This window comes from Zonotrichia albicollis, chromosome Z (assembly GCF_047830755.1).
Source record: "Zonotrichia albicollis isolate bZonAlb1 chromosome Z, bZonAlb1.hap1, whole genome shotgun sequence".
Classification (NCBI taxonomy): domain Eukaryota; kingdom Metazoa; phylum Chordata; class Aves; order Passeriformes; family Passerellidae; genus Zonotrichia; species Zonotrichia albicollis.
Window position 1 is genome coordinate 41,749,974 of NC_133860.1, and position 15,176 is coordinate 41,765,149.

At 39.7% G+C, this 15,176-nt stretch overlaps 1 protein-coding gene across 1 annotated transcript in view; it reads left to right on the forward strand.

The window, feature by feature from the left end:
* Positions 1 to 7,816: 7,816 nt before the first annotated feature.
* Positions 7,817 to 15,176, forward strand: part of TBCA (tubulin folding cofactor A) — a 26,255-nt gene continuing 18,895 nt past the window's right edge. The window contains exon 1 of the mRNA XM_005488318.3: positions 7,817 to 8,063. Coding sequence (XP_005488375.1) covers positions 8,011 to 8,063 — 53 coding nt within the window. The 5' untranslated portion in view covers positions 7,817 to 8,010. The remainder of the gene's footprint in view (positions 8,064 to 15,176) is intronic.

Sequence of the window (15,176 nt, forward strand, 5' to 3'; positions counted from 1 at the left end):
CCCTGATTGGTTTTTCAGGTTACCTAGCTATTTGCAAAGACATACACACCCATTCCTCCTGTTGAAGCCAAAGAGTCTTCTTACAAAAATCTTAGTCTTAAACACCTCCATCTCTCAATGGTAGTTTTACCAGCATCTAAAATATGTTGCCCAGTATTTAAAACTGCCCATCTTAATTAAATCCTGATTTTGTCTCGTTTGAGCTTGCGGTTGTATTCTTCTGTTTACTCTTTTTGCTGTGTTGTGAACCTTCTGGTATCAGAAATTCCTTCTCTGTGTGGGTTACAACCCAACTGACTCTCTTCCTTTCATCACTAGCTTCTTGCAGCTTGCTGCATAGAGTGTGTTTTTCAGGTACTGTATTACTCCCACAGATTTGTTCTGAGCCTTACAAGCTCTTCTTCCCTTTTAAAAGTGTAAAACTTGGTATGTGACTTCAGCCAGAGCCTCACCCTTTCATCATCTCTAGATTTTTAAGACTCCAACACAGTACCAAAATGACCAAAAGTATATGCCAAAATATACCAAAAGTATATTTAATGGGTGCTACCTGCTCCCTGTGAGTCAACAATATTATAGCCAGGCTCATATTTAGTTGGTAAGCCATCACAACCCCACAGTCCTTCTCTGGGCCTACGGGTTTCCAAGTCACAGTTTTTCACTTTGTACATCTAACTTATACTCTGTACTTCTACATTTCCAATATTGAAATTGGTTATTTTTAGTAAGTTTATTTCACCCAGCAATCCAATTTCTTTCACAGAACAAATCTGTTCTTATTACTTAGAGTGTCAACAGCATTTGTACCAGCAGCAGGTTTTATTAGTAATTATTTTAACGCTTCCTTTCCAATGATTAATAGATCTATTGAATAACTTAGGCCAGATGAACAGATTACTACAACAGCTCACCAGAAACCTCTACATTTTGAAAGTTAGGCAACAACAACTCACCAACTTACAAATTACTTAAAATGTTCTAAAGTGATATTGTAGAGTACTAAACTTTAATCACAGTGTAGGGTAATTTTTTGCCAGCTGCTTTACAGCATCAAGCTATACCATGACAGCATGTTTATCTCTGTCAATAAAGATTGGTGTCTTATTAAAAGCATACATTTTTTATCTCTCTTAGGCTTTCTCAGACTGCATAATTTTGATGTTACACTTTAGAGGTACTATTTGCCTATTTTACTAACCTGTGAGAAGCATTCAGAATGTTACTTGCAGCACCATACAGGTTGTTACCATTATCTGCCTATTTGGTGGCAGCCACTTTGCTGTCCTCCAGCACCTCTGTGTGCTACCTACATGTTCCTCTCTGATAAGCACTGGCAAAGATTGTTTCTTCATTGGAGAACATCATCCTGAGTGATAAAAACTGCAGTTTCCAATATGTCCTAAAACCAGAGGAATCTTCTTGGCTGGTAGTTAAATTTTGCGTTGAACCATGTGATCAGTCAAATACACACCATAGAGATGTCAGTTGGTGTCATGGTTTTATTTTGTATTGTACCACAAAAAGGATTCAATGAAAATTTACATTAATAGTTTAGGAATACAGAAAGCATTGAAGACAGGTTTCAAGAAATGTATATGAAAAATCTTAAAAATCCTGACTTTAATGATTCAGAGGAAGATAAATAAACAAAGTATGAGTATATATAAATATTTAAAATGTAATTATTTTTCTTCTGAAGAGATTCATCACATGCAGCTTTATTTTGTGAGCTCTTTACACTTCAGATAGGAGTTTCATCTTTCACTGGAGATTTTATTATACCCAATTATTATCAAATTGATAGTTCATTGTTTAATTCCAATAGTTCACTTTAATTCCAATGAGAATCATTCATACTGATATGTCTATTTTAAAATAAACTATCAATTAAAATAGAAAACCTGCATCCAAGGTAGGACAAAAAGAGAGAAGGTTAGTGACAGGTTCATAATCAAAGCTCCTGTCTTTATTGAGAAATAAACACTTGTGAGGATTCTCAGTGTGTTTTATAGTCTTAACGGCTGTCAGGTCTCCCTTGATTGACCCTGAATAAAATCTAACTAGGGGTGTCAAAAAAATATGTCCATCAACTTTGCTCATGCATTACAACATAAAAATTGACTGGAGTCATTGACTACAGGTAGCAGCGAGCAAAACTACACAAGATAAATACTCTGGTTTGTGGACACTCATTCAATCCACTTTCTTCTGCCACCTTGATTTTTGGATTGGGCACTCATGGATAAAAAGTAGGTGATCTGAAAAAATCGTGTGTGTCTTTTAAAAGACAGTATCATGTTATGTTACTCCCTTCACAGAAATTTATGTTACATGGTGTTAAACCGTAGGCTAAGCTTAATGTAACACGATGCATTAAAAACTGCACATCACGATTGCAATGTGTGTCAGAACAATGAATTGCTATATCACATATCTCTTCATTTGTACGTAGGGGACCCATGGAAATAATTCACAAAAGGATATATTCTCCTTTTGATGCACACACATAAATCCCTTTTCCTCTCACTACTTCCAGTTCTTCACCTAATGGTTGGTCTGAGCTAAGAAAAACTGCTTTTTAAAAAGCCTCAAGTTAGCTAGAAAATGTTTGAGTTGTAGCTAAACATTTACTATGGGCACAGTTTAACCCTGAAAACTGTAGGAGAAGGCTGTTTAGTAACCTACGCTCTCTAGTAGTGTCATATTTGAGCAATCACCATTGCTGCCTTCTCTGCCTGGGGTAAATTGCACTGTCACTATAACTTTGCTGAAAATGAGTAGGTTTCCATCTAATTTTATACCACCACTTCCCAGTGGGCTACTTCCTTTTTACAGAAGCATAGCTGAAACCAGAATCCATCCCAGTGGTGTTTGGGGATGGTACAAAGGCAGAAATGAGAAAGGACTGCACCCCTGACCCTTTTCAGCTTCTGCCTGGTATCTCCTTTCTCCTTTACTTAGCTTCCCTATGTAACTGAGCTTCTCCTGTAAAAAAACACAGCTCCCACTTGAATCACCATATTTAGTAGATATCTTAAAAACTGTGCAACAGCAATCCATTTTATCCTTGTCCAATTCCACACCTGTGCTACTTGCTTGTATCTGCGGTGTTGAACAACTTTGTAAGTGTTTTGGGGGGATATTTGCGGAAGACAATTTTGACCAGGAATAATCACCTGATATGAAAGTGGGATCAAGAGGTCCGTACTACAAGAAATACTGATACTATTTGTATGCTGACTGCCAGGGAAATTAATTCTTGTGCACTTAGTGTCTAACTGTGTGCTGGCAGCCGCACAGAGGCTAATTTTATCTATTTAACATATATTAAAAGTTAAGTAAACACGAATAACTTTTATTGAAAATCTGATCTCATTTCATACTATCCTTTGGCAGGACAAATGAAATTTCATTTTCCTACAAAAAAAGATAAAATTTGAAGGCTAAATAGTTTCCACATTCTGTTTGATCATAAATGAAAATGAAATTATAGTCAGACTGCACACATGGTTTTGATGGGTAAACAAAATAGTATAAAAGCTCATTGAGCATTTACTTATTAAAGTAATGGTTTCAGTCCTCAGCTGAAGCACACATGCATTTGGTCATGGGATTTTCAAGCTGTTGAAACCAACTGTCAATGGACAGACTAGGTGATGAAAACTGCCACTGGGTCTTAGTGGACTAAACCCTAGTGGTTGCACTTCCCTCTGCAAGGTTTGCTCTGACCTCAGCAGCATAGGAGGCATAATGTTTTAAATTTGAACTATACCAGGTGACAAATGTATTGGCTTTAAACTGAAGCGAAATATGTTATAATACAAAATAGCTTCACTCCAGAAAGTCCCTTATTACAGCCAAAAAAATAAATTTAAAGGGAGGTAGGGATATGATCAGAATGCAGGACTAATAACACTCAGAATTTTTGCACCTTACAAATTGACTATTTCTTGTGGGTAGTGCTGAGAAAAATATTGAGACATATTAATTGGGAACTGTTACTACAAAAAAGGGACTCGTGGCATACTGCAATGGTTTCAAGTGCATGTGATCTTTTCTGGCAATGAAGCATATGTCTGGTCTTAACTTCTTAAGCCAGTCTTTCACAGAGAAGTTATGAGTTGTAGACAGTGCTTTACACCCCAGTGTGCTTGCTTGCAAGTGTATTAGGAGCACTGCACACACTCCAGTTTAAACATACACTACATAATTGTTTATGTGTGCAGACATTTGAGCTCATCAGGCTGACTAGCTGCTTCCGTGAAATGGGAAAGAGCAATAATTACTGTATGTGTTCTTATTGACAAGAAATAAACAAAATCTAGATGGAATTTTTTTACACAGAAAGCATAGTGGCAGTAACAATTACCCCCACTAAAGTAAATTTGTACAAAACACGTAACAAACTGCCTTGAAAATACTGCATTTGCAGAGCCAGATGGAAGCTGGAATGACCAGGTGACGCTGGTCAGAGAAGAGGGAGTCATATTCACAGCAAGTGCAGCTCTACACATGAGCTGCTGGGAAGGTGCAATACAGGGGAGTATGTAAAGATATGTTTAAGGGTCCCAGGCACAGAACGACTTGCTCTGTATGTCAGCATAGCTACATCATCAGCAAATTATGTTTAGGCACCTGCCTCTATGCAGCAGTGCTCTCATAATGACTAGGGCTAATAGATCTTATGAAAAACCTTCAACCAGATGCAACACAAGCAGAATGCTGCCAAAAATCATTGAAGGATTGATAGTTTCTCAACCATCCAAAAGGTACATCAGGATTCACAGTCTTCAAGTAAAGGATTGTATTCAACTCCAGTGTAACATCATTAATTCACATGGAAATGTCTCTCTGACTGATTAGGCTAAAAATTGTTTCAAAGGACTTCTGGAAAACAAACTCCCCACACACATCTTTACTTAAAAAGGAGTGTCTTTCCTGAAAAACATTATACATATTTCCCTGAATATCCCAATATCCATAGCCTTAGAAATAAAATTACTGGGGTTTTAAATGTTAATTAATAATTTTCAGTTATTAATACAAACACATATTAATAGCAAAGTACATTGCTTTCTGTCACATCTTACAGTATACTCCATGATCCACCACTAACATCTTTTTCACATTATCATCAAATATGCTTAAACATGAACACAGATTTTGTATATTGTCATCTATTTAGTTAAGTGAATTACCTGTAAGAAAACAGTTGCATTCTACTTCTAAAATTCAGTTGTTGAGCCTAAGTGCTGTTAGTAATGCAAGTTAAAGCTTCAGGGCTAGAAATAAAACCTTTTTAGCGCTTGGAAACACAAGTAATTTTCTTAATATTGCTGCTTCCAGGCAATGTTTTGGTTTTGTACTGTTATCTGTTGTTAGCCTTCTCACTTATTGAATAACTTTGCCAAATATAGAAATGACACTGAAGATTATTCTTGGAAAAAAATTTATGTGTAGGTATATGGTGGCAATTCAGCTTTATTTGAAGACTTCTGTATTTTCAAGGAGTATGCAGTATAACTGTGTTTCCTTGGAATTTTTAGAGAACAGCTTCAGCCCCAGCATGACTTGATACAACTTTCTAAAGACAGAATAGTAAGATTTGAGTTTCTGGCAAAATAAGGGGCTGCATTTTACTTTGTCTCTGCCAGAATGCTGACCTCCTTCCTCCACCTCCTGCACGGCTTATGGCAGATTTGTGTATCAAACACATAATACATCTTCGAACTTGTCTCCAGGTCATAGTTGTTCATGGCATTAAGCTAGTGCTGATTTTGAGACCTGCATCTCCGTTCAGCAACAATCTACCAAGCAAAGGCTGTGTGTTCCAGGTCTCTTGGGAAGGCTTGTTGGGCTCTGTAAGAGGGCTCATTTTCACCCTCCTCTGCAGATAACACAGAGCTCTGTGGTTTTGAGCAGTCTCAGCCTTGCTTATACCATGTCTGAACGGAGCCTGGTGGTGCCAGCCACTTGGCCACAGCTGCTGGCTAATGACCTGCAACTGTCCTGTCACCAGGAGCAACATGACTTCCTTCCTTGCAGCCAGCTTTTCTCAAGAGATATTGGTCACTGGCAGTACCAAAGGTCCAGGCAAGCCACTAACACAGGATAAAAGGACGTGGGGGAAAAAAAAATCCTCTGCAGACCTTCCTGAGCTGCATTTCACTGAAAATGTATTTGCCTTTATTTGTTCATTGAAGCTATTATTTTTTTTGTCTTGTTGATTTAAATACTCATTCAGGAGAAGTTCTTTCAAACACAGACACTAGGGTTGTTTTTTTCCCCAGGAATTTATGCCCTTAAGTGGTTAGCCTCTACTAAGTATAACCATACAGGAAAACAGCCCTTGAACCAGCAGTTGATTTCAACTGCAGGACTGAGCTGCCAGTGCTAATCTTGCCTCTTTCTTGCTTTTACCAACCACCAGACAATAAGGGGAAAGACAGGTTCTTCTAGAGATCCTTGGCAGAACTATGACAACACTAAGTTGTACTGTTTAATACTTAGCTTAACCATTAAACAACAGATTAACAATTTAAGCTTTATTTTCCTTAGCAAAATTTCATTATTAGTAGAGCACAGAATTTATTACAAGAATAACACAGGATTTCTATTAATAGAACTACACACAGAAGGGTTGGGGTGGAAGGGACCAGAGTCAGTCATCTGGTCCCTGCTCAAGAGGGCCATCCCAGAGCACACGGCACAGCATTGTGTCCGAACAGCTATTGACTATCCCCAGGAAGGGAGACTCCACACCCTCTCTGGGCAATCTGTTCTGCTCAGTCACTGCACAATAAAGTTCTTCCTCATGTCCAGGTGGAACTTCCTGTGCATCAGTGTCTGCCCACTGCCTCTTGTTCTACTGCTTGGCACCACCAGGAAGAGCTTGGATCCATCCTCTTGGCTCCCTCCTTTTAGATACTTATAGACATGTATGAGGTCTCATGTATGGTGTCCTCTCAGCTGTCTCTTGTCAAATCAGTGATTTTACTGCAATCTCTAAGCAGTAAAAAGTAGTAAAATATACATTTTTTAAATACAATTTCATGTATAATTTCTGTTCACATGGACCCTCTGCAGATGGGGTTGGATTACAGTATACTGTTTATACTATCAATATAACAATCATAATCTAGACTCAAAAATCATATAAAAGAACATGAGTCGCTCCCTCAATCCTCAGAGGAAGCAGATGAAGGCAGAGGTGTCCCTGGCCATTGGGATGTCCCAGGTCTCACTGTCCAGTGACAGCTCTGGTCCCTGTTCTTCCTCAGGACCTGTCAAAGGTGACAGAGAGACAGCGTTGGGGCTGCAGGCAGGCAGGGCTGGGGGGCTGCAGGCAGGGCTGGGGGGCTGCAGGCAGGGCTGGGGGCTGCAGGCAGAGCTGGGGGGCTGCAGGCAGGGCTAGGGGGCTGCAGGCAGACGCTGCTCTGAGAGCTGCAGCTTCTCAGTGCTGCAACAGGGTCATGAACAGCACTGGGCTGGCCGGGTGTCGGGATATGCAGGAGGGCAAGGAGCGGAGTTCGGCCTGGTGCCGAGGAACCTTGAGGCCAGTGGAACGGGAAAAAGAAATCTGTTTGGTTTGTATCCTTGGCGCACAGTACTTTCAGGGCCTGATAATGGGGGGAAAGCGCAGAACACAGCACCAGAGAATGTCTGCTTGCCTTGCGAAATGGCGTTAATCATGCGAACCCCGTTATTAGTGGTCAGGAGTGGGTGGTGCCGGTCACTGTCCAGCCCACCACCATCACGGTACCGACCGGAACCGAGTACCGACTCCGACACCGGTACTGAGGTTCCGCTCCCACCTCTCTCCCCGTGCGCGAACAATCCCGACCGGCGCTGGGCGGCTCCGCCGGGACGGCACCGCCCCGCTGCCCGGCCCTTTCCACTGCGCGGGGCAGGGGGGGAGGGTGGCGCTCTCGCCCGCTCCTGTGGTGCCGCCCGGACTGGCGGCTCGGCGCATGCGCGGCGCGGGGCTGCCCAGTCACGGCGCCCGCCGCAATGGCCGACCCGCGCCTCAGGCAGATCAAGATTAAGACTGGCGTCGTGAGGCGGTGAGTGGCGGCCGCGGCACGGCCCTGCACGGTCGGGCCGAGGGACTGCAGCGGGGCTCCGTACGAGGCCGGCCGCGGGCCCGCGTGCTGTACGGGACTGGCGGGCTGTGCCGGAGAGCGGCCCTGGTGCGGGCTTCCATCCCTCGCGTACCGCCGTCGGGAACAGGCCGCGCTTTTCTGAGACTCGGTTAAATGCGGTTTCGTTCCCTTTCCTTAGAGTCTTTGGGAGTCGAGGGTAGTCACCTAAGCCCCCTCGGTGTGCAAGACAGTCTCGCCTCATACCTTGCCGAGGTATGAAGCCTCAGATTTGGTTTTTGTTTTATTTTTTTTACCAAACCTGCTGTTGAATATTTCTGGTTCAGAAGCTGCAGAACCAAGTGGCATCAGAGAAGCATTTATGTTGGAAAAGGCCACTGAGATCATCGAGTCCGGCCTATGGCCGGGCATCACCACCTTGTTAACTAGACCATAGTACTCCATTCTTTCTTAAAACATCTCGAGGGATGGGGACTCCACCATCTCCCTGGTCATTTCTGGTAGATTCTTCACCAGAGCCTTGATCTTCCCTGGTTGCAACGGAGTCGTAGTTTTTACGAGAAGTGTGTCTGTCGGGATCGCTCTTGCTACAAACACTGGTCATGCTGGGGTTTATGAAGGCTACAAAGACTGCTGTCTCAGGCAGAGACAAGAATTAGTGTGTGTGCTGGATGTTATATAGTGCAATTTTATATCATCAGCTTTATGTTATGACTTTGCAAATTCCTGTCAGTAAGATATGCACATTTTCTTATATTTGATTCACTTTGAAAGGTCAGACTTGAAGACTAGAAAAGTTATCACTCACTGTTGGTGTTGGGTAAGGCACTTCAGAATTTCTCTGAGTGTAGGAGCAAACCACACAACTAGGCATTTCAGAGCTAATACAAAGAAAGGATGAAAACGTTTGAGTAAACCATACAAATGCAGTCAGTAGGATCCAGATTTGCTTTTGGAGAATGTCCATGTGAATAAGCAAGTAAACTTGAGTGTTTTGTGTAGTAGCAACAGGCATATCTACAGTTACTCTGCAGCAGCTGTCATTCCCTAAGTAAAGGTAGCTTTAAAAAAAAAAGGGAGAAGAAGAATGTTATCTTAACTCCCTGTGGGGACATGATACAGCAACAGCTCCCCGGTCTGTGACAGCTGCGCACAGATGCAAGAGGTATGGCTCTGTCACACCCCACCCTTCCTTCTCTAACCAGAAGCCTAGTTATGCATTCTGCTGCAGTGGGTATACCTGTGACTTGTGTCAACTTGGGAACATTAACGTTTTCCTCTTATTTTGAACTAGAACAACTCCATAGGCATTTTTTTCCTGGTGTATGAGAAGAATTGCATAGAGGCTTAGTAAGCATTTTATAAAGTGACTGATTTAGCGCTTCAGTTAATTTTCATTAGGTTTTTTTTTCTGTTTTCTGGTTAGAAAATCACATGGAATCTAGCATGTAATAATGATTTCTAACCATGTTCAGTGCTCAGGCTTTAAGAATATATCAACAAAGGTAGAGGTTGAGAACTAACAGGATATAGAGAGCTTTTTAGACATTTCGTTTGACTTGTGCTAATCATCTGTTGTAGCTTTTTTTTTTTCCTTAGTTACCTAACATGTCACTTTTTTTCCATGCTAAGAATGAAGCTACTGTTCTGCTTTGGTATTTTTTTGCTGCAAGTCATAAATTCTTTGTGTACTCCTCTCAAGGGACTGTGTTTTAGGTTGTAGGTAATTTACTTGCTTGCACATTTCTTGTATTGCTGTGTATCAGTGAAAGAAATTTAAACTAGAAATAGGGAGATCTTTTGCTTTTGGCAAATCTGATAGGCTCTCGGTAATTTTATACTTTCAATAGTTTGTAATTCAAAAGAAGTAGATTTGATGAGCAAGAGTACTTCTGTTTTCTGTATTTGTGGCTTATGTCATAGCAAGCAATCCTTCTTGTTCAATCGCTTCAAAAATAGTTTTCCTCTTAGTAAATCCAAGCAACTACCTGCTTGGTAGTTGCTTGGATTTACTAAGCACTATACCTATCCAGCACTATACCTGCTGGATAGTGAGAGAATTGATTAGAGAAAAAAACCCTTCTAAAATACCTTATTTGCATTTCAGATTGGAAATAATTTTAAAAACCCTCACAAACAAAGTAAGTCGAGTTGCCTGAAAATAGCACTGACATTTGCCCATAGTTTCCATCTGATTAAGTGGAAGTGACACGAGTAGATTAGAATGAGACTAAGACAATTCACATTGCAATTGTGTTAGTTTAACTTTAACAATCTTTTAACATGCTTGTTTAAATGTGGCTGACATACCATAATTACAAATCTACAAGCCCTGATTATAGAATTTTACATCATGAACCTATGGGGAAAGTGTATTGATTTTTTTGTGAAGCAGTTCCTTCTTTTTTTTTTTTCCCCTTAATTTAACCATTCTAAAACTGGTATCTTCACAAAATTGTTCATTTGCCCACTGCACTGGTGTTGATACTATTTTTTCTCTTTGTGAAATAGCATCATACTGCAAAGCAGTCTACACTGATTCTCCCCTTGCTCCAAGCACAGGAAATTCTACAAGTTACACAAAACTGTTGGTCTGATTTTAAATATAAATGTGAACAATTCTCTTAAACTGAATTATTTTACTCGCGAGTTCAGGATGTATTTTGTGCAAGAGAAGTATGAAGAACGCAAGGACTCCTTTTCACTCCTTGTTCACTGTATTGCTAATTCAAGGACAAAACTGATTTGTGTTCTTGGTTTCTCAAGAAATTTGCTTTTTGTAGTGTAAGTCAGAAATCTTCTCCATCTTCTGTCCACCATATATGAAGAATGGCTGCTTTCTTGCATGTTGCCCATTAGCCATACATCCTCACTGTGACTCATAGAACCAATGTATTGATGAGAAACTCAGGTCTCTCTTCTTTGTTCTTGTTATAATTAGAAGATTGTCTGCAACAACTGTTTGTTAGCTCAATTAATGGGAAGGGCTAGGATATCTCGTTTGATCTGCAGGGCTGCTCAACTCCACTGAGTCAGCATGATAAAGCGATTTAATGTGTGTACACTACACGTCTGAGAGCTCAGAGATTCAAGAGTGAATATACAGAATGTGTGTTGGATACAAGCTGATTCCTCAAGCCCTTTTCAGAGTGCAGATTGTGCATCTGCGCAATTGCCTAGGGTTATCAGCAGCTCAGTCCTGAAGTCTTAAATTTGGGTTCAGTGTTAGCCAAGTGTGGTAATTGTGGTCCAGAGCTACTTAAATATGTCTTAAGTACCTTTTGTACTGCTCCCGACATCAGGAGTCCTTGCGTTCTTCATACTTCTCTTGCACAAAATACATCCTGAACTCGCGAGTAAAATAATTCATAAAGTCTTGAGTTGGCCCTGCATTTGAAGACTGCTTAAATTCTTTGAGACTTACTAACATAGTCTCTTTCCCACATAAAACCCCCTACTTTATGTGGTTTGAGAAAAGAGCGCACCTGCATGTAGATGTTTTCTGAGGTACTGTCTGTGGCATACATAGTTACCCACGTGGATAATTAGTTGGAAGGTCTAGAAACAAACCTTGGGGTTTTTTTGACGGGTTTCTTATTTCTCTAATTCTTTTCAATACAAGCTTTAACTTCACAGCAACAAACCCCGTACCATTATATTCTGCCCCCTAAGCAAAACTGTCTTATGCATGTCGATGCTGACCATAATAATCTATTAATGTTATCGTTTTAGCTGGCAAATTAAAACATGCTCAAGCAGGTTTACAACCATAAGTGTTGTTAATGATACAATATTACCTAGGAAAGCTTTTTTTCCTTTTGTAAAATTTTCATTTGGGTGAGAATATGTGCAAACCTGTGGCTTTTAACCTTCAGTTAAAAGTTTGGAGGTACAGTAGTTCCAGTTGCTTGGTAGTACCAGTTTGGTGGCTTTATGCATATTGTAGTGATTTTGTTTTTCTTCATGGTGAGCCACATACTCGCCTATGTAGATAAAACAGTTATAAAGAATTATTTTCTGTTGAATGAGAATGTGGATCCATGGGAAATCTAAAAAAATGGTATTAAATTTATGGTAGTGCTTTTTATGCAGGAGATGAATTACAGCTATGCTAACAACCATAATCCATCCTGACTTGATTTTAAGTATTATTGAATTATATATATTATATAGGTGGAAATCTCATTCAAGACCAGAGCATTCAGTGTTTTTTCTTTTAACTGTGGTAAATTTTTCTGATGCTTTGTGAAGTGCCTGCACACATAATATGACTGCAATTCTAATTTTTCTCATTATTGTAGCACTTACAGTTACTCCCAGCTGGGAGGGGCCTACAGGGAAGGAAGTAGTTTCTGTGTTCTTTTCTCCAAAACAACATCTTCTTATCTGAAGATGATGCCTGGATTATAAAGTGAAGATCTTTGGCAACCCAAATTGTTACCACATCAGAGACTTCACTTCTTGTTCTAATCTAAAACCGAAGCTCTTGTGCTTCTTAGCATTTACAACTTTCTGTAGAGGCAAGAACAAGTGAAGCCCTGAAGATTCAGAGAGACTTGTAGTAACGTAGATGATACAAAAATTTTGAACTTTACAAGTAATTTTTACCTTGAAATAATTTTCTGACTTAGAAAATCATGTATCGGATTTTCATCTTTTTTACAGTAGTGATCCTTGAGAAAATCCAAGCTTGCAAAGTTATCCTGAAATGTTATGATAAATCTAACCGTTTTATAAGCCGTTAGATGCAGTGGGGGCTGAAAATTATGCATATATACTCATGTATTGTTACATCTTGAGTCTTAAAAGAGAAATTTTAGCTTTGGTGATGGTTTTGTCACTAGAAGAAGAAAATAAGCACATAAACTTGTTATCCTATCTAAATGAGAAAGTAGGCTCTCATGGCTAAGAAAATACGGCAGTTTGCATAACTGGGTCAAGTATTTCTTCATCCTTCCTTGGCTTTTTCTCTTGGGCCCTTTAATCTGTAAAGTTTGTATTCTTATGTAGCCTTTGTGAACACAAGAGTGTGTGTAAGTAAAATTTTTAAAATAACAGGTTCAGATTAGGGACCTGATATTTTAAGCTCTGCAGGTAGTGATTAGCATATTGCCGGTGTTACTGCAGTTGCTGAATTACTTGCCCTGTAATTGTGCATAGTGTTAATACATTATACTAAAAGAAAAATTACTATTATTAATATTAATACTAATATTTATATCAAAAGTTTATTATACTGGAAGTAAAAAAGCTGTGCCTTGTAAAGCTACACTGTTATGGACTTCTGAGTTTGAACTAAGTTAGCATAGATATCTCATTACTAGTCACTACTGTCACTCTGTGATTGTAGGCTGAATCCATGGCATATTAGCATGTACAGTGGTTAATGGTAACATTAGTTCTGAAGAAATGCTTGTCCTAGTGAATAGGACATAGTGAATTTGCTCAGTAGTGAAACTGAGCAATTTCCCCTCATCTTCTTTAGAGGTCTGCTTGCTCAGTCCAGCCAGGAAAATGTTTCTTGTGTTGATTTTTCTAATACTGGAAAGAAGTCTGTATTTGGTGGCTTAAGCACACAGGTGCCTTTCTACCTTAGTAGAATCTGAACTGTCAGCAGCTACTGGATGTTGGGGGAACATTAGGAGTAGCAGCATGTGCTTGCTCTGTCCTTGTACTATTTTACCACTTTTATTCTAGGCATCCATTAGTATTTCCTGTCTGTGACTGTGGAAGAAGGTAGAATTTTTGTCTTATGTACAGAGGATCCTAAGTTCATTATGCATGCAGAAAACTCTCATTGTACATAATTTTTTCATCTGTCCAATTTCAGATAAACTGCCCTTCTTATGATCAAAGAGGTAGATTTGCTTGCTACTGCTAATGATGTGACTACAGGAGATGACAGCGTTGATATATATGGACTGGAGTGAGAATGTAGGTGCCTTTGTGAAGCGAGAAACAAGGTCAATTTGGGGCTCTTTCTGCAGCAGCTGGAAGTTTGAACAGCACTTGCAACTCTGCACCCTAAGCAGACTGGAGGTGAAGTCCCTTGAGAAATCAAAGTGATTCTAAGTTTGGAGATCTCATTTCCTTCTCTGGTTTCTGATGCTAGTCAACCTTTTGCTGAGCTCACTCAGTTTGCTTAGCACAGGAGAAAAACTCTTATGTGGTTGTTTATTTGGGCTTTGGTTTGTTAGGGGTTTGTTTGTTTTGCTTTTGTTGTTTTTGTTTTTGTTTGGTTTTTTGGGGTTTTTTTGTTTTGTTTTGGTTTTTTTGAGGCGTGATTGTTGTTTTCTTTGTTAGTTTTTTTTTTTGTTTTGTTCATTGTACTAATTTCCTGCAGTTTTGGTATGGAGAGATCATTTGAACATTATTGCTGGCAGAGGTGTGTGCTAGAGCCTGGGCAGAAGACCTCTGTTCACCAGTGGTCAGCTTTTTTGCTATCTCGAACTATCTTGTGTTATTTTGCTCTTCAGGTTGGGGAGCTGAGGTGAGGGAGACACAATGACTAAAGGAAAATGGATAAGGAAGTAAATCATAATGATATGGAAAGGAATTTTTTTCTCCTTCTACCTTAAGATTCTGTCAAGCCTTTTGGGCTCTTCTGGGTTTAGTCTCCAGCTTTCAAATTATAAAATGATTACTTACAGAGAAAACAGAAATGGTGAAGTTATTAAGTTAAGTGTTAAGTGATATGAAAGTCAAATGTGTAAAGAATTTTAACGGGCAGCACCCATAGCTAGGAGCTGACCTCTTATCTGTAAAAACATTTATGGTTTAGTTGTTCAGTGATAAAAAGTTCTTAACTTGATTTCTAGAGGCAGGTATGCCACCAGAAATGTCCCTTTATTTATTTCTTTATATTCTTTCCGTAGTAGATAACTACTCACAGACAATAGAGACAAGGTGTAGAGTAACTGGATCTTATGTTTCTACTTTTTCATTGTGAAAGACTGGGAGATTATAGTAAAATATTTTTATTGTGTTTGGGTTATTTTCATCTGTTGTTTCTAGGGGTATAGACCTCTTTTCCATGGTCCATGAAAAATAACCTAAGGAAATTTGCAAGCTTGATTT